Raw genomic sequence first — 24912 nt, forward strand, 5'->3', positions numbered from 1 at the left:
TGCGCAGCATTTGTGCACCGCCGCCGTCAGTGTCAGCCAGTTTACCGTGGCATACGGAGCTCCATCGCAGTCTTTAACACTGGTAGCAAGCCGCGACAGCGTGGACGTGAACCGTATGTGCAGTTGACGGACTTTGAGCGAGGGCGTATAGTTGGCATGCGGGAGGCCGGGTGGACGTACCGCCGAATTGCTCAACACGTGGGGCGTGAGGTCTCCACAGTACATCGATGTTGTCGCCAGTGGTCGGCGGAAGGTGCACGTGCCCGTCGACCTGGGACCGGACCGCAGCGACGCACGGATGCACGCCAAGACCGTAGGATCCTACGCAGTGCCGTAGGGGACCGCACCGCCACTTCCCAGCAAATTAGGGACACTGTTGCTCCTGGGGTATCGGCGAGGACCATTCGCAACCGTCTCCATGAAGCTGGGCTACGGTCCCGCACACCGTTAGGCCGTCTTCCGCTCACGCCCCAACATCGTGCAGCCCGCCTCCAGTGGTGTCGCGACAGGCGTGAATGGAGGGACGAATGGAGACGTGTCGTCTACAGCGATGAGAGTCGCTTCTGCCTTGGTGCCAATGATGGTCGTATGCGTGTTTGGCGCCGTGCAGGTGAGCGCCACAATCAGGACTGCATACGACCGAGGCACACAGGGCCAACACCCGGCATCATGGTGTGGGGAGCGATCTCCTACACTGGCCGTACACCACTGGTGATCGTCGAGGTGACACTGAATAGTGCACGGTACATCCAAACCGTCATCGGACCCATCGTTCTACCATTCCTAGACCGGCAAGGGAACTTGCTGTTCCAACAGGACAATGCACGTCCGCATGTATCCCGTGCCACCCAACGTGCTCTAGAAGGTGTAAGTCAACTACCCTGGCCAGCAAGATCTCCGGATCTGTCCCCCATTGAGCATGTTTGGGACTGGATGAAGCGTCGTCTCACGCGGTCTGCACGTCCAGCACGAACGCTGGTCCAACTGAGGCGCCAGGTGGAAATGGCATGGCAAGCCGTTCCACAGGACTACATCCAGCATCTCTACGATCGTCTCCATGGGAGAATAGCAGCCTGCATTGCTGCGAAAGGTGGATATACACTGTACTAGTGCCGACATTGTGCATGCTCTGTTGCCTGTGTCTATGTGCCTGTGGTTCTGTCAGTGTGATCATGTGATGAATCTGACCCCAGGAATGTGTCAATAAAGTTTCCCCTTCCTGGGACAATGAATTCACGGTGTTCTTATTTCAATTTCCAGGAGTGTACATGCTGGGGTAATATTCGTCGTAAAACAGGGGAAGCAGTAATTTTTCGGCATCTTGCACACATTATAAACGCCGGACCCGAAGTTAGTCCATACTAGTAACCTGGCTGCATAGATGAGAAAAGACTAGTATATAACTCTGACATGTTAGCTGCTGCGCCGTCGAGAATTCCGACCAAGGTTGTCTAGTGGTTAGCATACTAGGCTCGAGAAGACAGGGATTCAACTACCCGTTCGAACGCACAGACTTAGTTTCCCCTTGATTTTCCTAAATCACCTAACGCCAAGGGCGGAATGTTTCCCCTGAAATGGCATAGCCTGTTTCCTTACCCGTCCTTCCCCAATCCGACCACATGATCCGCCCCTAAATCCTTCGTAATCGACAGTACGTTCAAGCCAAAGCTTTCTTCCTTTTCAAACAGCAGCAGGAAAACGTGGTACGAAGCCTCAAGGTTAAGGGCTAATATTTTCCACCATGAAGCTATAGCCGTGATGACACTCGTTTCGCAAATCTGACATCTCATTACGCGTGTTTAGGAACGGAGAAGTACAGAAAGCTGTGCGCGCCCCAGAAAATAACGGAGCATTTGCGGTCTGAGCACATTAAAGGTTACGAGTGTAGCTTGCGTGATGACCACAGCTGTTTAACACTTTGAGACCCCCGTACTTTCTGAATAATGAATTACCGGTGACATCGATTCTATTGCAAGACAGAGACTTCTAGTGGTACACTGAGGTACTTCCACCATTCTTACGAGTAGTGGTCAATGACCTAGCTATGTCTTTGGACACACAGCGTCACGGACTTGGATCATATGAAGTATGTGTAACGTTTTTAACTTTCTTTTACTACGTTGTTAAAACAGCTCATTACACTGTATTATTTCCATGTTCACTGATGTACCACTTTTCATTTTGTCATTTTATGTAACTTAATATCATAGTAGGAAAAGGAACAAGAGATGCTGTTGGCCTGCCAAGAACTATAGGGGAAAGATACAGGGTGTTTCAAAAATTGCCGGTATATTTGAAACGGCAATAAAAACTAAACGAGCAGCGATAGAAATACACCGTTTGTTGCAATATGCTTGGGACAACAGTACATTTTCAGGCAGACAAACTTTCGAAATTACAGTAGTTACAATTTTCAACAACAGATGGCGCTGCGGTCTGGGAAACTCTATAGTACGATATTTTCCACATATCCACCATGCGTAGCAATAATATGGCGTAGTCTCAGAATGAAATTACCCGAAACCTTTGACTACGTGTCTGGCGGAATGGCTTCACATGCAGATGAGATGTACTGCTTCAGCTGTTCAATTGTTTCTGGATTCTGGCTGTACACCTGGTCTTTCAAGTGTCCCCACAGAAAGAAGTCACAGGGGTTCATGTCTGGCGAATAGGGAGGCCAATCCACGCCGCCTCCTGTGTGTTTCGGATAGCCCAAAGCAATCACACGATCATAGAAATATTCATTCAGGAAATTAAAGACGTCGGCCGTGCGATGTGGCCAGGCACCATCTTGCATCAACCACGAGGTGTTCGCAGTGTCGTCTAAGGCAGTTTGTACCGCCACAAATTCACGAAGAATGTCCAGATAGCGTGATGCAGTAATCGTTTCGGATCTGAAAAATGGGCCAATGATTCCTTTGGAAGAAATGGCGGCCCAGACCAGTACTTTTTGAGGATGCTGGGACGATGGGACTGCAACATGGGGCTTTTCGGTTCCCCATATGCGCCAGTTCTGTTTATTGACGAAGCCGTCCAGGTAAAAATAAGCTTCGCCAGTAAACCAAATGCTGCCCACATGCATATCGCCGTCATCAATCCTGTGCACTATATCGTTAGCGAATGTCTCTCGTGCAGCAATGGTAGCGGCGCTGAGGGGTTGCCGCGTTTGAATTTTGTATGGATAGAGGTGTAAACTCTGGCGCATGAGACGATACGTGGACGTTGGCGTCATTTGGACCGCAGCTGCAACACGGCGAATGGAAACCCGAGGCCGCTGTTGGATCACCTGCTGCACTAGCTGCGCGTTGCCCTCTGTGGTTGCCATACGCGGTCGCCCTACCTTTCCAGCACGTTCATCTGTCACGTTCCCAGTCCGTTGAAATTTTTCAAACAAATCCTTTATTGTATCGCTTTTCGGTCCTTTGGTTACATTAAACCTCCGTTGAAAACTTCGTCTTGTTGCAACAATGCTGTGTTCTAGACGGTGGAATTCCAACACCAGAAAAATCCTCTGTTCTAAGGAATAAACCATGTTGTCTACAGCACACTTGCACGTTGTGAACAGCACACGCTTACAGCAGAAAGACGACGTACAGAATGGCGCACCCACAGACTGCGTTGTCTTCTATATCTTTCACATCACTTGCAGCGCCATCTGTTGTTGAAAATTGTAACTACTGTAATTTCGAAAGTTTGTCTGCCTGAAAATGTACTGTTGTCCCAAGCATGTTGCAACAAACGGTGTATTTCTATGGCTGCTCGTTGAGTTTTTATATCTGTTTCAAATATACCGGTTATTTTTGAAACACCCTGTATGTGGAAAAGGGTAGAGAAATCTTTGCTGTCTTTATAGATTTAGAAAAGGCTTTTGACAGAGTTCAGTGCAACAAGCTGATGAATGTTTTGAAGAGGAAAGGAGTAGATTGGAAAGAGAGACGACTGATACAGAATCTATATTTACACCAGAAAGCAAGGATAAGGATTGGAAATGAAATGTCAGGAGGAAGCAGCATTGGACGAGGTGTTAGACAAGGTTGTTGCCTTTCCCCACTGTTGTTTAAAGTATATCTTGAAGAGATTATTGCGAAAAGCTTAGATGAGAAAAGAGGAATATGTATTGGTGGAAAGAGAATAGAATGTATAAGATTTGCTGATGACATGGTATTAGTGGCAGAAAGTGAGCGGACAGTGAATAACATGCTCAAAGATTTGAATGAAGTTTGTGTGGAATATGGGATGCAAATAAACACAGCACAAACAAAGAGTATGGTCATCAGTACAAGACGCAGACTGTCCAATATTAAAATAGGACAATCTATCATTAGCCAAGTAAGAGAATTTAAATATCTCGGAAGCACAATAACTGAAGACTTGAGATGTCACCAGGAGGTGGAAACTCGAATTGCCATAGCGAAGGAGGCATTCAACAGAAAGAGAAGACTCTTATGTGGCAAATTAGATAAAGAACTAAGGAAAAGGCTTGGCAAATGTTTTGTCTGGAGTGTGGCACTATATGGGGCGGAAACATGGACGCTGAGACGAGAGGATGAAAAAAGGTTAGAAGCATTTGAGATGGAGGAGAATGGAGAGAATAAGCTGGATGGAGAGAGTGAGTAATGAAAGAGTATCGGAAAGGGTTGGTGAGAGAAGATGTCTGCTGAAGGTTGTAAGAGAATGGAAAAAGAACTGGTTGGGACATTCATTGAGAAGGGAGTGCTTGCTAGTAGATGCTTTGGAAGGATTGGTTTGTGGGAGAAGACTGAGAGGAAGAAGGAGATACAAGATGATAGACGACATAAAGGGAAGAGGAAATTATGCAGATCTGAAGAGAATGGCAGAAGACTGGACAGCCTGGAAAACTACCATGTGAAAACCTGCCTTTAGGCAGAACACTGATGATGAATATGATAGTAGATATGACACGGCGCCTCCGCATTTACCCTGCATTCATGTAGTGGCAATTTTGTCTTCCTATCCCGTTTTTATGGAAACTTGCTTATTAGTCTGTCATTTCATGTTTCTCACATAACTAGTAGCTGTCTTATCCTTATACCGCTTTTGCGCGTGGGCAGGTAGGAATGGCTTTTGCTTGCACTTTTGTTCAGTGTTAGCTGGTTATTATTGGGTTGATGCGTGAGTTCGTAGCGTTTTTCGATGAGTTACTGAACAGAACAGACACACATAACAGAGACTTTAGTCATCTGTATATTCTACTTCACTATTTACAACAGTCTGCCAACGCTGAGGTAACTTTTCGATTACGCGACTGTAGAAATCACGTAGTTCTGAGGCGAAGAACTCGACGAGCCATATTTGGAGCGCATTTTCACCAAGAAAAGAAACTCCTTGAAGGTTGTTCGATAGAGAGCGGAAAAGGTGCAAATCTGAGGGCGCAAGATCAGGTGAATGAGGTGGATGCATAATGACTTCCCTGCCCAACTCTTTGTATAGTGTTTTTTTGTCAGTCTAGCAGAATGCGGGCGGACCTTATGTAGGAGTAGTATAACTTTACACGGTCTTCCTCATCGTTGTTCTTGGTTTGCGTCTGCAAGACTTCTCAGTTGATGACAGGAATTGTCAGCAGTGATGGTTACATCCCGGGAAAAAATTCGTAGTACGCCACACCGTCGCTGTTTCGCCAGACGTATAACATTATATTTTGTGGACGTGTACAGATCTTTGTACGGGGAGTTGTTGCTTTGTTTGGGATCAGCCATTCCTTTCTTTCCCTTATGTTAGCATAAAGACACCATTTCTTGTCACTAGTGACGATACTGGATAGGAATGTTCACAAGCCAGTTGATGCATGCAGAGATGCACATATTTTTGTGGTTTTGGCTTAGAACATGCGGTACCCATACACCCAATTTTTGAACCTTACCTCCTGCATGAAAAAATCGCACGAATGTGGAATGCTCAAAATTCATCGCATCTGCCAGTTCTCGAGCACATCGACGTGGATAATTATGGATTAATGCGTTTCAACGATCTTCATCCAACCCCGAAACTCTTCCTGAATGCGGTGAGTCACTAATGTCAAAACGATTCTCCGTAAAACGAGAAACCCATTTCCTTGCCGTGCTCTGTATCCCCACAAATAGCGCAAATGTTTTTGGCTGCCTCCGCTTCTGTCACTCCTCTACTGACCTCACACAGAAGAACATGTCGGCGATGTTCCGATTTCTCCACTTCGCACTCCATTTTCTGGCGCCCACAGCTCCACTCACTATCTCCAAATGACAAAATGACAGTTGTAAACTCAAATAGCAACAGACAACTACAAATAAAAAATGACAATCTATAAATAAAGCCATGAGTTTTGCTATTTGGGGAGCAAAATAACTGATGATGTTCGAAGTAGAGAGGATATAAAATGTAGACTGGCAATGGCAAGGAAAGCGTTTCTGAAGAAGAGAAATTTGTTAACATCGAGTATAGATTTAAGTGTCAGGAAGTCGTTTCTGAAAGTATTTATATGGAGTGTAGCCATGTATGGAAGTGAAACATGGACAATGACTAGTTTGGACAAGAAGAGAATAGAAGCCTTTGAAATGTGGTGCTACAGAAGAATGCTGAAGATTAGATGGGTAGATCACATAACTAATGAGGAGGTATTGAGTAGGATTGGGGAGAAGAGAAGTTTCTGGCACAACTTTACTAGAAGAAGGGATCGGTTGGTAGGACATGTTCTGGGGCATCAAGGGATCACCAATTTAGTATTGGAGGGCAGCGTGGAGGGTAAAAATCGTAGAGGGAGACCAAGAGATGAATACACTAAACAGATTCAGACGGATGTAGGTTGCAGTAGGTACTGGGAGATGAAGAAGCTTGCACAGGATAGAGTAGCATGGAGAGCTGCATCAAACCAGTCTCTGGACTGAAGACCACAACAACAACAACAACAACAACAAATAAAGCCATAGCAGACAGAGTAACAACATGAAAAAGAAAAACGCTTCGAACTTATGCACCAGCTTGATACTATCTAAAAACAAAGATTCGTGTTGTATTTTTGTATACCAATTCGTTTCTTGTATTTATGTTTTAGATAGACATAATTTCGAAACACGTCATATCTACCTTGTGATCAATTAAGTCATTCTTCGCCTACTGTATGACTTTTTATGTGACCTAGCTAGTTTAGCTATGCATAGGAGTATTTAGTAAAATGGTCGCTAGCTTCCTGCGAGACTCTGTGTCATACGTTTATCATTCTACGAGTTTAATGCACTGTAGCCGTTCCTTAGAGCGTTCAAAGCATCACTCGGGGCCGAGGTTGTGCTATGTGCGCGTAGGAAATTGTGATATGCGGTCTTTTTTATAATGGTCCTATTGAGGAGACCACTAACAGTAAAAGTAAGTACAGGGTATCTAGGCTATTGTAACATAAATTTGAGCTTTTAATTTTACTTTTCTTAATCTAAATGTATGGCAGAAAGGAATTACTGGCGCATGATGTAACACAAAATTTATTAAATTTTAGGCCCATTTTGCTTGTTGTTTAGGACTATAATTTGTTTTAGACGTTATGAGTTTATGGGTGTTTCGAAGAGGTCGGATTTTTTTTTAGGAAAAATGCGAATTTGCTTTCAAAAACGCATATTACATGAAATGAGATGTGGTTGAATACTGTATGTCCCAGTGGATCCAAAGAGAAAGCACCTCATTAAAACAATTGATTCTTTACTTTTTGACAGTTTATTCAGGTATTCTTTGCTTACCATGATAATGAAGATCAATTATCTGGAAAATTTTAAAATTATATTTTCTCATGTTGTTGGGACTCAAAGGGTTAAACGCCTACTGTAATAGTTCGCTAATCTCATACAAAGCCCCAAATCGAGATTTTTATTCCGCGGGCCATCAGGTATAAAAGACCGTAAGAAAGTGAAAAGGAAGAGTTTAACCCCCCGTCAAGATGTGGGACACTGCAGACACAACAAACTCTCGGATTGATTGTGTCCCTACGAAAACAGCCAAATCGTCGATTTCATGAAGTTATTTAAAAAATCCAAGGGAAACGTAAAGAAAAGGTCTTATGAAATTCTGAATCCTTCTCTTTCACAATACGAGCCCGATGTCTTCACCTCTGCGCCCCCTCGCTCGATAAAACTCAGAGGATACGACGTTTTGAATCGTCGGATTTGGGAGCCCCTTGCGCTTAATAAAAAAGCAGAATTACAGAGCTGATATGTCACTGGCGCCATTGAAACTTGTTCTCCGCGAGGTATGAATGGTATTTACAGGTCTTCCGGCCAGTCTAACTATTATCCACAATTTTCCTTTAATATATTTTCGTGCATTGTTCAATTACAGTTCACCAGTAAGCCTCTCCCACACCCGATTCTTTCGAACTCTCATACATGAAACCGATACTTCACAAAAGAACTAGAGTTAAATGTTTGACGTTAAAGATACAAAACACTAATTATATTGTTTCATTACTTTCGGATTACTCACTCGCACACTAAAGAAAAAGTCAAAACCAAAGCTGGTAAATCAGGAAACTGATAACCCCTTTATATGTTCCTGTAAGACGTTTTTGGAAAATAGTGCGTAGTGTCAAACTGTTAATTTTAGACTTGGTCACAGCAAAAGTAAGATATAAAAGTAAAGTCATTAAATGTAGTTTAACAACATACTTTCGTGCTATTATGACGTTATAATATTTTTTTTTTTACTTTACGTGAAGATATATTACAATATAAAGACGCATTTAATTGTACATTTAATATAAACAGTTAAACAAACAAACTGTTTTTCTTTCCTTTTTTTGTGGGGCTGTGAGCGAGAAAAAGTTTAGTAAAGGTCTGAAATTATGTTCAAAAGTTATTGAGAATCGCTGAATGCTCCCATTGTCAAACGCTGGACGCGTATAGCGTAATTTCCGCGCCGTTTTAAGAAAATCTAGTTTTTCAGGCGTCTCAAATCTTTATAAACCCATATCTCCTGAGATTGTACATTTGGAAACAGTCTGAAAACTGTGTTACGAATAAAGTTAGTAGTGAAGAAGTTAAAAAATTAAATGTCGTTCTTAATGCTGAAGTTTCACTGCGTGAACAGTGAAAATATAGAAAGCGACAAACTTTTTCCGTTTCATTATTTTGCTGGGGAGGGGGCGAGGGAGATGTCAGCGATAAAAAGTTTCGAAAAGTTTTCAAATTACGCGTAAGGTTTGTTGGTTGTCTCTGAGAGCTCTCGTTTTCAAATTTTCAATGTGTGGATATAGTCTGCGTAATATGAGTTATGCTGCCTCACGACGTATGCACAGTTTCTAACTTTAGTACTGGACTGGCTTTTTAAACTTTTAACGGAAGGTTATACGTCTTAATGAGTGGGTTATGAGGGCATCTTAAATTTTTCATTTCGGTCCGTAATTAAATGAAAAGTTGAAACTCAGATTTTTTCCCCCCTAAAAGCGGTTAGATAGACAATCCGAAACTGGAACCTAGCGACCATTTTGGCCACTCAGCGATACAGATTGTGGCCTACGCATCAAGTACGATCGTTGCCTCATCGGAAGTTGTCTGTCGCCATGAAATGCTAATGTCGCATCTGTCCGTTATGCACTCGATGTTTGTAGCCAATAGAGCAGGTAGGTACGGATCACGTGTTGACAGTTGTCCTCCATCGAACAGCAGTAACCAAAACCGCAAGCTCTCATTGTCCAGAACGTGCTTCCTTCCTAAATCATTTGTGGCACTCCGAGATGTAACCTGTGTAATGAACAAACTTCCGTATTAAACACGAAATCTTCTGACTGAAGGCTCACGAAATATCTCCACACCTTGTCAGTACTGACCAGTGTCAATCTGCACCTGCACATATGGGTCTAAGGAGTGCATGTTACTGACCACTCGAATTGAATATATTATTATGCAAAACAGTGACACTAGCTCTATTCTGACGGAACATAAGGTAACACTGTCGACAGTGTCTCTCTGCTCTGTTTAGTATACCTTTGCTCTGTAAGATCCGTCGGAAAGGTCGTCGTACACCAAAGTCAGTAGCATAGCTTGGTGACCGAAAGCACTGTCTTTTCGCTCGAAGTCGGTCAATGAAAAATTCTTCACTGTGAAACGGTACAGTCCTCTTATGCAACAATTTAAATACACTGGTGTGAAAGTTTTGCACGATGTGTGACCACCAGACAACATAGCTCGATGAAACCCATAGCACACACAGAAAGAACTATTACAATATACAGTACTTGTTTTTTGAATAAAATCAACCACCTTTTCTAGCTGCAACGTAATTTATTTTTCCCAGATGCGTTTCATCTTTTTCTTACTATAAGGCGTTTTCAGTGGGAGAGTTTTTTGGCATCGGCGTTTCCTCTCATCTTGTCTGGAGGTCGCACTACCACTTCCTGTTTGGAGGAGGTAACACATAATGAACTCACAATATCGACGTCGTTAAAGCACAGCGTTCGAACAAATACCTATAACTAGAGGCAAAAGAGTTCTAGTGCACCACAAAGAAGGAGAAACATGGTGAACAGTGCTATAGAAAGAGTTCGGAATACAAAATTGTGCTTATGTTCCGGAAACGAAGTGGTAATGCGCCCTCCACACCAGATGAGAGGAAACACCGATGCCAACAAACTATCCCACTGAATATGCCTTAGAGCAAGAAAAAGCCGAAACGCGTCTGGGAAAAATAAATTAAGTTACAGCAAGAAAATGCGGTTTTATTCACAAAACAAGTATTTCTGTGCTTGCTGCTGAGGATGGCTACGCAGATACACTCGTTAGAACTACTACAGAATGTCACGGAAGGTGGCAAAGAAATACACAGCGAGACGAACAGAAATGACACTTTTATTAAAAGATAATTGCACTGAAGCTACTGTGGTTTATAGTGGTCTTCTGGAGATTACAAGAGGCTCTTAATATGGAATATTTAATGAAGCTGAAGTAGAGAGAGATGCAATTAATACCTAGTGAAACTATAAAATTGTGTATTTATCTCTTGCTCTAGCCTTAAGTACGTAAATGAACACGAAATGTAAGTAGTGTGAGCTCATCCTAAGGGTGTTATAAATTATTATTACGTAGCGCATAATATTCCGCTAAAGAACTGTAACAGCCATTTAGGACGACCAAGCTTTTCCTCTTGTCGTTCTATTTCGTGAACACTTTCCCTACAAAGGGAAATGCGCAATAGGGTGACTCGGGGGACCATTAGGGTGGCGGCTGTGCCTTGTCGCTTTCCCGTTTGGTATACGCGTAGTCTAGGGTAGCGTTATTGATTAGTAATCAAAACGTCCTCGGTCCCTGGTTCGAGCCTCGAAACTACTTATATTTTGAATAAAAATAATCATTAATGGCGGCCGAACACTTCCTGCATTAGAAGTCACCCTCGTTATGCCAACGACCTTATCAAAGAGAGTGGAGGAGCCCACTGAGTTTCGGGGCACACTCTTGCCCTGTGGGTGGGAAACTATCCCTCATTATTCCGAATCAGCAATGATCAACGGCATGAGGATGCTGAAGGCAATGAAAACCGCTGCATTAAAGACACATGATGCGTAGCTACAGAACATGTGGCCTGTAACTGAAAAAGTGTCATCATTAACTAGTCCGTCCCCACTCGGGAGGAGACTGCCAAGGGGGAGGTGACCATCAGGAAAAGATTGGAAGAAAGGACAGCGTCCTACAAGTTTGGGAGTGGAATACCGGAAGTTTGAATGTGGTAGGGAAGCTAGAAAATCTGAGTTATGAGCACTTTTTCAATAGAAGAGATGCGTTTCACATTAGCGAAGATGAACAAGTGGTCATAGCTCTTGAGGTATGCATTTTGGTGCCTATGTTTACTGGACATTTGCCTTGTTTTGGTCCATACTACGTCCTCCCAAAATATGGAAAACAAAGAGCTTCCAACAGAGGAGATGTGTTTCACTGTACAGAAGATGAGCAAGTGCTCTTAGCTCATGAGGTATGCATTTTAGAGCCCATTTTCATTGGGCATTTTTCTTGCTTTGGTGGTACTACCACCTGTCGAAATATTCGGCACTTTTCGGTTGGCTGGTTTTGGGGGAGGGGACGAAACAACGAGGTCATCGGTCCCATCGGATTAGAGAAAGAACTCGGCCGCGCTCTTTCATAGGAACCATCCCAGCATTTGCCTGAAGCGATTTAACGAAATCACGGGAAACCTAAATCAGGATAGCCAGACGCGGATTTGAACCGTCTTCCACCCGAATGCGAGTCCAGTGTGCTAATCACTGCGCCATCTCGCTCGGTGACACTTTTTGAGTACCCTGTATATTTATCTAAATACACAGTATCTTTTACGCAAGTAATATGTTTTATACACGAAAAATACCTGCATATCGTAATTTACAATAGATGACTGTGCTAACGACCGCCCCTGGTAGCTGAGTGGTCAGCGTGACGGAATGTCATACCTAACGGCTCGGGTTCGATTCCCGGCTGGGTCGGAGATTTTCTCCGCTCAGGGACTGGGTGTTGTGCTATTCTACTCATCATCAGTTCATCCCCATCGACACACAAGTCACCGACGTTGCGCCAACTCGACAGACTTGCGCCAGGCGAACGGTCTACCTGGCGGAAGGCGCTAGCCACACGACAAAAGGAAAAAGTCTAATAGTGCAGTCGTGTGTTATCTATGAAAACATCAATTTGAAAAGCGGTGTTTTGATTTCGATACACATCATGATGTGCTTTGTCAACGGTTTACCGCCAAACAAATAGTGGTTTCGCATATCGACAACTGCGGATGCCGGATGACGTTTGTACGAGGGCTATCCACAAAGTACATTACGTTTTGGAATTAAAAATAAATAAAGAGTTGGAATTTTTTTTTATTATATACAGATGAAAGCCACACTTAAATACTACTTTTCTACATAGTTGCCATTTAAATTAAGACACTTATCGTAGCGATGGATGAGCTTGGAAATTCCTTCGTCGTAAAATTCGGCCGCCTGCGCCTTCAACCACGTGGTTACCTCTTCTTGAAGCTGTGCGTCGTCATCAAAACGCTGCATAGCCAACCACTTCTTCATTGCTGGGAATAAGTGGAAGTCGCTCGGTGCCAGGTCGGGACTGTACGGCGGATGAGGAAACAACTCCCACTTAAATGATTCGAGAACTTCACGAGTGGCATTTGCCGTGTGGGCCTGGGCGTTGTCGTGAATCAGCAAGATCTTTGAGCCCAACTTTCCCCTGCGCTTGTTTTGTATTGCTCTTCTGAGGTTGTGCAGAGTTTGGCAATACCTTTGAGAGTTTATTGTAGTGCCTCTTTCCAGGAAATCCACAAAAATCACACCGTTTCTGTCCCAAAAGAAGAGGTAACCACGCGGTTGAAGGCGCAGGCGGCCGAATTTTAAGACGAAGGAATTTCCAAGCTCGCCCATCGCTACGATAAGTGCCTTAATTTAAATGGCAACTATGTAGAAAAGTAGTATTTAAGTGTGGCTTTCATCTGTATATAATAAAATTTTTTCCAATACTTCATTTATTTTTAATTCCAAAACGTAATGTACTTTTTCGATAGCCCTCGTAACTCACGTAATTAGCTAAATTACATTACATTTCTATCAGAGCTACCAACTCCTATAATGACAATAAATGTTAAGCCTGAATCGATTTTGCTAGGGTATGTAAATCGGCTGTCGGGTTTCGTCTGCACGACGAAGTGAGGTTATCAGTGCTGTCGTAATACTGTTAATGATGAGAGAGTACGCTTTCCTAATGGATGTCAGTGAACTCGTTAGGAGGAGGAGATTATACAACAACAGATATTTAAACCATCCTCTCTCTTTGTCATTGAATAAAAAATGACTGGAGCTCTTCTTTCATAAGATGTATGATACTTCAGGCAATTCAGTGTCATTAACTATCACTTATAGACAGGGACCATTTAAGAGTAGCGGACACTTATTGTGGCACCCCGTGTTTTGTCTATCTAGAAGTGACTGTAGCTGTTTAGACCTCGGTAGGCAGACGTGTAATAGTTAACACCTTGGTCTCTGACGCCCAAAACACACGAAAATAAGTCCATTTGTGTTCAACTCTGCTGTCATTTGTCAACAGTAAGAACAATTACATAATACTGGGTGTATCTTCAAATGTTTCGTAGGTAACACTGTAACACATGCCAAAGCTTAGTTGGAACAGAAATATAGAAGTAATTCCAGTCTCTACAATAATTTTCTCTACAATAATTTTCCCAACACAGAAACCGTTCATTGTCGGTAAATGAAGGAAAAAAAGCATCGTACGACATGAAAAGTAAAAGTGCAGGACCGAGAACTTCAAAGAAAAAGCATGGCATTAAAAATTCGTTGGGTATGAAACGGTATCTTCACCTAGACTTGATTGACTGTAGTCTACACTTAGTGTACGAAAGAGAAGATTAAAAATTCTGTTTTTTGGAATAGTGAATTTCTCTAAAGTATATAACAGTTCTGTGTGTACTGCTACGCACTGCCCTTTGAGAAGTAAGCAGACACATTTCCACGCCTCATTCGTGAGCGGAATGGAAAAAGAAAGCGTAACAGTAGGATAAAATGAAATTAGCCTCCGTCTGGGCTTCATAGTGATGAGCGGGATTCAGATGTTTATGTAGATGAGTAAGGTAATATAGTATAGGGTGTTTCAAAAATAACCGGTATATTTGAAACGGCAATAAAAACTAAACGAGCAGCGATAGAAATACACCGTTTGTTGCAACATGCTTGGGACAACAGTACATTTTCAGGCGGACAAACTTTCGAAATTACAGTAGTTACAATTTTCAACAACAGATGGCGCTGCAAGTGATGTGAAAGATATAGAAGACAACGCAGTCTGTGGGTGCGCCATTCTGTACGTCGTCTTTCTGCTGTAAGCGTGTGCTGTTCACAACGTGCAAGTGTGCTGTAGGCAACATGGTTTATTCCTTAGAACAGAGGATTTTTCTGATGTTGGAATTCCACCGCCTAGAACACAGTGTTGTTGCAACAAGACGAAGTTTTCAACGGAGGTTTAATGTAACCAAAGGACCGAAAAGCGATACAATAAAGGATCTGTTTGAAAAATTTCAATGGACTGGGAAAGTGACGGATGAACGTGCTGGAAAGGTAGGGCGACCGCGTGCGGCAACCACAGAGGGCAACACGCAGCTAGTGCAGCAGGTGATCCAACAGCGGCCTCGGGTTTCCATTCGCCGTGTTGCAGCTGCGGTCCAAATGACGCCAACGTCCACGTATCGTCTCATGCGCCAGAGTTTACACCTCTATCCATACAAAATTCAAACGCAGCAACCCCTCAGCGCCGCTACCATTGCTGCACGAGAGACATTCGCTAACGATATAGTGCACAGGATTGATGACGGCAATATGCATGTGGGCAGCATTTGGTTTACTGGCGAAGCTTATTTTTACCTGGACGGCTTCGTCAATAAACAGAACTGGCGCATATGGGGAACCGAAAAGCCCCATGTTGCAGTCCCATCGTCCCAGCATCCTCGAAAAGTACTGGTCTGGGCCGCCATTTCTTCCAAAGGAATCATTGGCCCATTTTTCAGATCCGAAACGATTACTGCATCACGCTATCTGGACATTCTTCGTGAATTTGTGGCGGTACAAACTGCCTTAGACGACACTGCGAACACCTCGTGGTTGATGCAAGATGGTGCCTGGCCACATCGCACGGCCGACGTCTTTAATTTCCTGAATGAATATTTCGATGATCGTGTGATTGCTTTGGGCTATCCGAAACATACAGGAGGCGGCGTGGATTGGCCTCCCTATTCGCCAGACATGAACCCCTGTGACTTCTATCTGTGGGGACACTTGAAAGACCAGGTGTACCGCCAGGATCCAGAAACAATTGAACAGCTGAAGCAGTACATCTCATCTGCATGTGAAGCCATTCCGCCAGACACGTAGTCAAAGGTTTCGGGTAATTTCATTCTGAGACTACGCCATATTATTGCTACGCATAGTGGATATGTGGAAAATATCGTACTATAGAGTTTCCCAGACCGCAGCGCCATCTGTTGTTCAAAATTGTAACCACTGTAATTTCGAAAGTTTGTCTGCCTGAAAATGTACTGTTGTCCCAAGCATATTGCAACAAACGGTGTATTTCTATCGCTGCTCGTTTAGTTTTTATTGCCGTTTCAAATATACCGGTCATTTTTGAAACCCCTGTATTTACATCATCACATATGCTCTGTCGTACGTGAAGCAAAATTAGAATATGCCTATAAAAGAGATAGTACGGTAGCAGCAAAAGGAAGATGACAAGTAGTAGGTTACCTGATTTACGTTTGCCATGGTTTCTCTACATCGTGATAAGCGATCAAGACTGATTTGTTTGCATCCTTGTCTGACCGGACTAGGAATATGTCTCTAATAACCTCGATATTGACAAGACCCTAAACGTTAACCTTTCTTTCTTCTTATCTTTCTTAAAAACCCACTGGTGAAATACTGTTCTGCAGTGTGGGCTACATACGAAGCTACTGGTTCTGACACAACAATGACGCTAGAATTGCTGCTGTAGTTACAAATTATTTTCTAACTTCCCAGTATGCTGGAGCAATTGCAGGGCAGCAACTTGTGTTAATCAATACAACGGAAAAACAGCCAAAGTTGCAGATTTCACTTTTAGTTACTTGATGGCTAGTTTCGGGTCGGGACCCATTTTCAAATCATCCACATAGTCAAAATGGTATTTCCCAAAATAAAAGAATCATGTCAAGATAACGAACAGCTCTGCTATATGTATATGTTTGTTATCTTGACATGGTTCTCATACTTTGGGAAATACCATTTTGACTATCTGGATGATTTGAAAATGGATCCCGACCCGGAACTAGTCATCAAGCAAATTTGCAACTTTGGCTGTTTTCCCTTTGTGTTGATAATTTTTGTTTGTTTGTTGTTATGATGTGTGTTAAGAAATGATATAATAATACTTTTCACACTTCACTGCGGCTTCGCAGCACTGGCCATCGGTGCCAGCAATGGTTCGTTTGAAAATTTGCCGTACAGACATTCCGTCTGTCCAACGCTCACAACAGAATAGATAAAACACAAAAATAAGTCATAAACGTAAACTATTACATTTGGAATATTCATTTTCTAGTTGTGCAGTTGGTCTCTTACGCTGTCCAGTGCGGTGGATGATACACTTACGGGTAATGGTGGTTTGCTTCTGTCTTGATTGTCAGTTGACCAAGATGTCTTTTGCAGTCCCTGTTTGAATCAGCAACTACTGATAGAGATAGTTCAGGACGAAGGTCCGGACATTTATCTCTGCTTGTATCAACTTCGTTACTCGCAAACCATATTTATGAGAGAACTGAATAAGACGGAATTCGTCACAGCGAACACTAAATGGCAGATTGCTTTCCCCGCTGGAACCAATGCGATACTACATGGGCGCTTCAGCGCTACAATGCCCCTTTGTGGATACGAAACACCTTGTCTAAGGTGCGCGTCATTTCAGCTCAAGTAAGTCATCCACCTACCTCTTTCACACACATAAAAAGACCTCCATGCACTCATGCACATCTGGCTTACATATACTTAATCAGGTTAAAACTTCCACAGTTCTAATTTGAAACACTCTAGGCAAGTGTTTCGGGAGGTTCCAACTGGAAGTAAGACGAAGGACAAATCTACCCTACCGCCTCACAAATTTTCCCACCTGGGAACCCTCTCGTTCCACTTTCAGCTCGTTGTGATTTTCCGGGAAAGATTCGATCTCTGTAAAGGAACTAGATCAGAAACAGCCCCTCCTATCACGTCGGTTAGAGAATGGTAAGTAGAAAAGTACGAGAAATGCTTTTCTTCTGACACGCATTACTACCTGTTTAACGACAGCACATCCTCAAACAGTTGCCGTTCAGTGATGTGTGTTAGCCACTGATAAAGAAAAAATATAAAATAAAAAATCTTTAATATTTTGACAGTGTTGGGATAAAAATATTATAAATATTATAAAATATTATTATTTTTTAACTGGAACCTTTTTAGGCCGAATTCGACCATCCTTAAGCCAGTAAAACTGTCAAAGAGTTTGTAGGCGAGTTCCCACAACGAAAAGAAAATTCCACGAAACTTTACAATGGAAATTAAACACAGAATAATAACTATAGAACGGACGATTAAACTTAAAAGAGAGTGTCACAAAAGTGAACTTAATCACATTTGAAGAGAGACTTTTTATAGATTTATTTCGGACGATTCCCATCAACGAATCATTTACATCCACATCTACATGACTACTCTATGAAGTGCCTGGCAAAAGGTTAATCGGGCCACCTTCACACTACTTCTGTACCGTTCCACTCTCCGCAGCGCGCAGGAAAAATGAACACTTGAGGCTTTCGTGAGAGCTCTGATTCTGTTTATTACGATGATCATTTCTCTCAACGTAGGTGGGGGTCAACAGAATATTTTCGCATTCGGAGGAGAAAGTCGGCGATTGAAATTACTTGAAAAGATCTCGCCGCAACGAACAACGCCTTTATTTTAATGACTACCGTGCCAAATCGGGTATCATGTCGGTGACACTCTCTCCTCTATTTCGCGACAGTACAAAACGTGCTCACCTTCTTTGAACTCTTTCGATCTCCTCCGTCTGGTAAGGATCCTACACCGCGTATCAGTATTCTGGAAGGCGACGTGTAGGCAGTCTAGTAAATTTGTTTGCATCTTTTAAATGTTGTGCCAATAAATCGCCGTCTTTCGTTTGCTTATCCACAACATTATCTATGTGATCGTTCCAAACGTTGTTTACAATTGTAATTCCTAGATATTTAGTTGAATTCATAGTCTTTAGTCTTCTGCGATTTATCGTGTAACGGAAGTTTTATCGGATTTATTTTAGTACTCTCATGGATGAACTCACAGTTTTCAGTATTTACGATCAATTGCCACTTTCGGCACCATACAGCTGTCTTCGCTCCATTATTTCGGAATCGGGTCTGATCTTTCCATGGCTGTACTAGACGATAAACGACATCATCATCTGCAAACAACCTAAGATGGTTGCTCAGATTATCACCGAAATCGTTTATATAGATTAGGTAGGAACAGCAGAAGGCCTATAACACTTCCTTGGCGAACGGCAGGTATCACTTCTCTTTTACTCGATGACTTTTCGTCAGTTCATCTACATCTACATCATATTCCGCAAGCCACCTAATGGCGTTTCGCCGAGGGTACTTTCGGTACAACTAACTGATCCCTCCAACCCCGTTCCACTAGTGAATAGTGCCTGGGAAGAATAATTGTCGGTAGGCCTCTGTACTGACTCTAATTTCTCGAATTTTCTCCTCGTGGTCAACACGCGAGTTGGTTCAAATGGCTCTGAGCACTATGGGACTTAACATCTATGGTCATCAGTCCCCTAGAAGTTAGAACTACTTAAACCTAACTAACCTAAGGACATCACACAACACCCAGTCGTCACGAGGCAGAGAAAATCCCTGACCCCGCCGGGAATCGAACCCGGGAACCCGGGCGCGGGAAGCGAGAACGCTACCGCACGACCACGAGCTGCGGACAATACGCGGGTTATTTGTGGGGGGAAGCAATATGTTGTCCGACTGCTCCTGAAAAGTGCTGCCCCCAAATTTCAATAGTAAATCTATTGTTGCTACGAAATGTGACCTTTTCGACAGGAAATCACGAATCCAGTCGCACAACTGAAACGATACTCGATAGGCACGCAATTTGACTAGAAGCCTTTTTTAAGGAACGGTGTGAGGTGGTTCTGGAAATCTATAAACATGGAATAAATTCGAGATCCCCTGTCGATAGCAGTCATTATTTCATGAGAATAAAAAGCTAACTCTGTTTGCACACGAGCGATATTTCCTGAAACCGTGCTGACTTTGTGTCAATAATGGTTTTCTTCGAGGTAGGAGAACACGAATACTCCGCTATTTCCTATGCACAGCTTCCGAACTTATAATGAAGGTAAGTTACTACTAGCGACGACTTTTAGACATGTGTAGAAGCTGTCTTCTTTCACGTGATCGGGAAGACTAGTACAATGGGAGGACCACGTCCATGAAGCAGTTTGGAGCGATTTAGAGAGCATGCATGCAGATGTACAAGCTACAGTCGCCGGAAAATTGCCCGCATCTCGTGGTCGTGCGGTAGCGTTCTCGCTTCCCACGCCCGGGTTCCCGGGTTCGATTCCCGGCGGGGTCAGGGATTTTCTCTGCCTCGTGATGGCTGGGTGTTGTGTGATGTCCTTAGGTTAGTTAGGTTTAAGTAGTTCAAAGTTCTAGGGGACTGATGACCATAGATGTTAAGTCCCATAGTGCTCAGAGCCATTTGATGTCGCCGGTAATGCCTGCCTACCTGTGCTGTCCTGCATCCTCGGACTCATGCTGTCTTCTGTGCGAGGAAGCTGACGGCGCGTGTTGCTACGGAGACAGCACGAGAGCTATTAGTGTGGTGGAGAGGGAACGAACAGGCACATTATATCCCACCGCCCTCCCACTAGATAATATGACGTCTGGCCAGGTAACACACGTATCGCGCCAAACTACTTTGTGCATATTTTACCCCAGATAATCCGGAAACGACTCTTGTCACATACTTGAAAGAGGGTTATTTGTCCGTAAAATATACTGTACGTCAGCCTTTCTCTGTTAGTGACGTGTGAGGTAGGAAATACCATTGATAGTGTCCAGAAAAGCTTCGTGGAAAGTCTCTAAATATTTCCGTTGTCCTGTACACTTCGTTCAAGCTCTCCACGATGACATGTGTTGTTTATCAGGACCAAATATCTGACAAATTCCCTATTACTAATAGGCTTAATCAAGGATGTTCCCTCGCACCAACATTGTTTGTCCTGCACCTCCCAGTCATGCTTAAGACAACATCAGTAAAAAGAGCAGGTTTTGTACTTAAATACAGATTTGACGGAGGACAGACTCTGTTCTATAAGGTTCATAAGTCTCATAGAAATAAGTGAACTGCAATATGCAGACGACAATGCTTCTTCATATCATCCGCCCACAGAGCTGTAATTGTATGTAAACTGTTTCGGTACTCATATGAATGGTTTGCTTGAACAACAACATCCCTGACACAAAGGTACTCATACATCCAGCTCCTGGAATCGCGTTTCCGGATTTCAGTATTTTTATTTTCAATATACCTGTGGAACAAGTGGATCACTTTCTCTACCTAGGAAGTATATTACCAGAAGTATATTAGCAGAAACTTTCATGTGTCGCCAACAGGTGACGTCCATTAGGAATCCCAAATTTGAATGCATTTCATGTAATTTACCATAGTCGTAGTCGACAGAACAGTGTCTGTTCCTTCAGATGTGCATGCTTGTCTGAAGGACATTGTGTAGTGTACATACAGACAGCGTACGAATTGTAAATTGTGAATTCGTAGTAATATCTCCTGGGACCAAACTGCTTAGGTCATCGGTCCCTAAGTTTACACACTACTTAATCTAACTTAAGCTAACTTAAGCTACAGACAACACACACACCCATGCCCGACAGAGGACTCGCACCTCCGACGGGGGTAGCCGCGCGGACCGTACAAGGCGCCTCTGACCGCGCGGCTACCCCGCGCGGCCAACGTACACTATATGATCAAAAGTATCCGGACACCTGGCTGAAAATGAGTTACAAGTTCGTGCCGACATCTATCGGTAAAGCTGGAATTCAATCAATATGGTGTTGCCCACTCTTAGCCTTGATGACAGCTTCCACTCTCGCAGGCATACGTTCAATCAGGTGCTGGAAGGTTTCTTTGGGAACGGCAGCCTACTCTTCACGGAGTGCTTCGCTGAGGAGAGGTATCGATGTCGGTCGGTGAGGCCTGACACGAAGCCAGCATTCCAAAACATCCGAAAGGGGTTCTATAGGATTCAGGTCAGGACTCTGTGGAGGCCAGCCCATTACAGTGATGTTATTGTCGTGTAACCACTCCGCCACAGGCGGTGCATTTTGAACAGGTGATCGATCGTGTTGAAAGATGCAGTCGCCATCCCCGAATTGCTCTTCAACAGTGGGAAGTAAGAAGGTGCTTAAAACATCAATTTAAGCCTTTGCTGTAATAGTGCTACGCAAAACAACAAGGGCTGCAACCCCCCTCCATGAAAAACACAACAACACCATAACACCACCGCCTCCGAATTTTACTATTGGCACTACAGAAGCTGGTAGATGACGTTTACCGGGCATTATCCATAGCCACACCCTGCCATCGGATTGCCACATTGTGTCCGGTGATTCTTCACTCCACCCTACATTTTTTCACTGTTCAATCGTCCAATGTTTACGCTCCTTACACCGAGCGAGGTGTCGTTTGGCATTTACCGGCGTGATGTGTGGCTTATGAGTAGCCGCTCGACCATGAAATCAATGTTTTCTCACCTCCTGCCTAACTGTCATAGTACTTGCAGTCGATCCTGATGCAGTTTGGAATTCCTGTGTATCGTCTGGATAGATGTGTGCTTGTTACACATTACGACCCTCTTCAACAGTCGGCGGTCTCTGTCAGTCAACAGACGAGGTAGGCCTGTACGCTTTTGTTCAAAAAATGGTTCAAATGGCTCTGAGCACTATAGGACTTAACTTCTTAGGTCATCAGTCCCCTAGAACTTAGAGCTACTTAAACTTAACTAACCTAAGGACATCACACACATCCATGCCCGAGGCAGGATTCGAACCTGCGACCGTAGCGGTCGCGCGGTTCCAGACTGTAGTGCCTAGAACCGCTCGGCCACTCCGTCCGGTTGTCCGCTTTTGTGCTGTACGTGTCCCTTCACGTTTCCACTTCACAATCACATAGAAAACAGTGGACCTAGGGATGTTTAGGAGTGTGGAAACGTCGCGTACAGACGTATGACCCAAGTGACACCCAATCACCTGAGAACGTTCGAAGTCCGTGAGTTCCGCGGAGCGCCCCATTCTGCTCTCTCACGATGTCTAATGACCACTAAGGTCGCTGATGTGGAGTACTTGGCAGTACGTGGCAGCATAATGCATTTAATACGAAAACCGTATGTTTTTTGGGGCGTCCGGATACTTTTGATCACATATTGTACGAAGACAGATATTGTAACCATCAATGATGTAGCATTCTTCGACAGACTAAATGACGATATAATATTTGGCACCCTGTGCGGCTATCACGTATTTTGTGAGCATATGAGTTACGATTATGTTCCCGCTTAGTAGGCCCTGCAGTGTAATATAGGTCACAGTATGACATTTTAATGAATAGTTAATTCGTGTTAACTGCTTAAAGTTTTATACTCTTTCGTAATGCACATGTACTTCGGCGTTATTGCCATTTTATAGTACACCTTGCAACCATTATACACATATAGGTATCGTCAATCAGACAGTATTTCACACAGAATATACACAGGAGCGTACTTACGTTGTTCATAACGTACGAATTAGCGTCAGGTCACTAGTCTACAAGCATGTATTTTTCATAAGATTTGAAAGTTGGTTCTATTTTGACAGCTTATCAACTTGATCCAGGTTTACTTACGTAAAGTTGTAATAACGTATTTATATACTGGATTTGTAATCTTTGGTGTATGCTGTAATTTGGTGTATCGTTTCAAAATGCTAATAAAGCTTCAAAAAACTGTTTGTTTTAGGATTGTCTGAAATTGTTTTTTTTTTTTCGTTCTAGAATCGTCGTACTATCCTGGATCGAAGGCATTTTTATAAGATATGTATTCTAATGTTCTTATTCCACTGGGCATGGCTTGTAGTTCGAGTGGAAAGGGTATAATTCTTCACTCCTATCATAAAAAGAGTGATACACCTACCACTAGAACTACATGCCGCACACAACGAAATAAAAATACTAGAATAGCAGATAAAAATGCCTTCGATCCAGGCGTAGTACAATGATCATTCAGCGATAAAACCTAAACTAACACCAACCTATCAACCAAGAAATGCCATTCTTATGAGAAATACAGCCAAAAAAGGAAAACACATACATACCTGCCACTTAGATTCGTAAACTCTCAGATAAACAATGCCACCTTAAAAAAACAGCTATAAAATCAACTTTCAAAACATCTAACAAGCACAAAAATCCATTCTGCAAAAGCCAGAATACTAGGATACTTACCAGGTGATCAAAAAGTCAGTATAAATCTGAAAACTGAATAAATCACGAAATAATGTAGATAGAGAGGTATAAATTGACACACATGCTTAGAATGACACGGGCTTTTATTAGAACCAAAAAAATACAGAAGTTCAAAAAATGTCCGACAGATGGCGCTTCATCTGATCAGAATAGCAATAATTAGCATAACAAAGTAAGACAAAGCAAAGATGATGTTCTTTACAGCAATTGCTCAATATGTCCACCATCATTCCTCAACAATAGCTGTAGTCGAGGAATAATGTTGTGAACAGCACTGTAAAGTATCTCCAGAGTTATGGTGAGGCATTGGCGTCGGATGTTGTCTTTCAGCATCCCTAGAGATGTCGGTCGATCACGATGCACTTGCGACTTCAGGTAACCCCAAGGCCAATAATCGCATGGACTGAGGTCTGGGGACCTGGGAGGCCAAGCTTGACGAAAGTGGCGGTTGAGCACACGATCATCACCAAACGACGCGCGCAAAAGATCTTTCACGAGTCTAGCAATGTGGGGTGGAGCGCCATCCTGCACAAACATCGTACGTTCCAGCAGGTGTTTATCAGCCGGGCTGGGGATGATGCGATTCTGTAACATATCGGTGTACCTCTCACCCGTCACGGTAACGGTTACAAAAACAGAATCACGCATTTCCTCGAAGAAAATAGGCCCGATAACGGTAGATGTGGTAAATCCAACCCATACCGAGACTTTCTCGTCGCGCAATGGAGTTTCCACGACAGTTCTAGGATTTTCGGTAGCCCAAATTCTGAAGTTGTGGGCGTTTT

General features: G+C 43.2%; 1 protein-coding gene across 1 annotated transcript in view; it reads right to left on the reverse strand.

Annotated features, from left to right (window-relative positions):
• Positions 1-20419, reverse strand: part of LOC124801285 (sialin-like) — a 157134-nt gene extending 136715 nt beyond the window's left edge. Inside the window, exon 1 of the mRNA XM_047263061.1 lies at positions 20336-20419. Coding sequence (XP_047119017.1) covers positions 20336-20363 — 28 coding nt within the window. The 5' untranslated portion in view covers positions 20364-20419. The remainder of the gene's footprint in view (positions 1-20335) is intronic.
• Positions 20420-24912: the final 4493 nt, after the last annotated feature.

The sequence above is a fragment of the Schistocerca piceifrons genome, chromosome 1, assembly GCF_021461385.2.
Source record: "Schistocerca piceifrons isolate TAMUIC-IGC-003096 chromosome 1, iqSchPice1.1, whole genome shotgun sequence".
Taxonomy (NCBI): Eukaryota; Metazoa; Arthropoda; class Insecta; order Orthoptera; family Acrididae; genus Schistocerca; species Schistocerca piceifrons.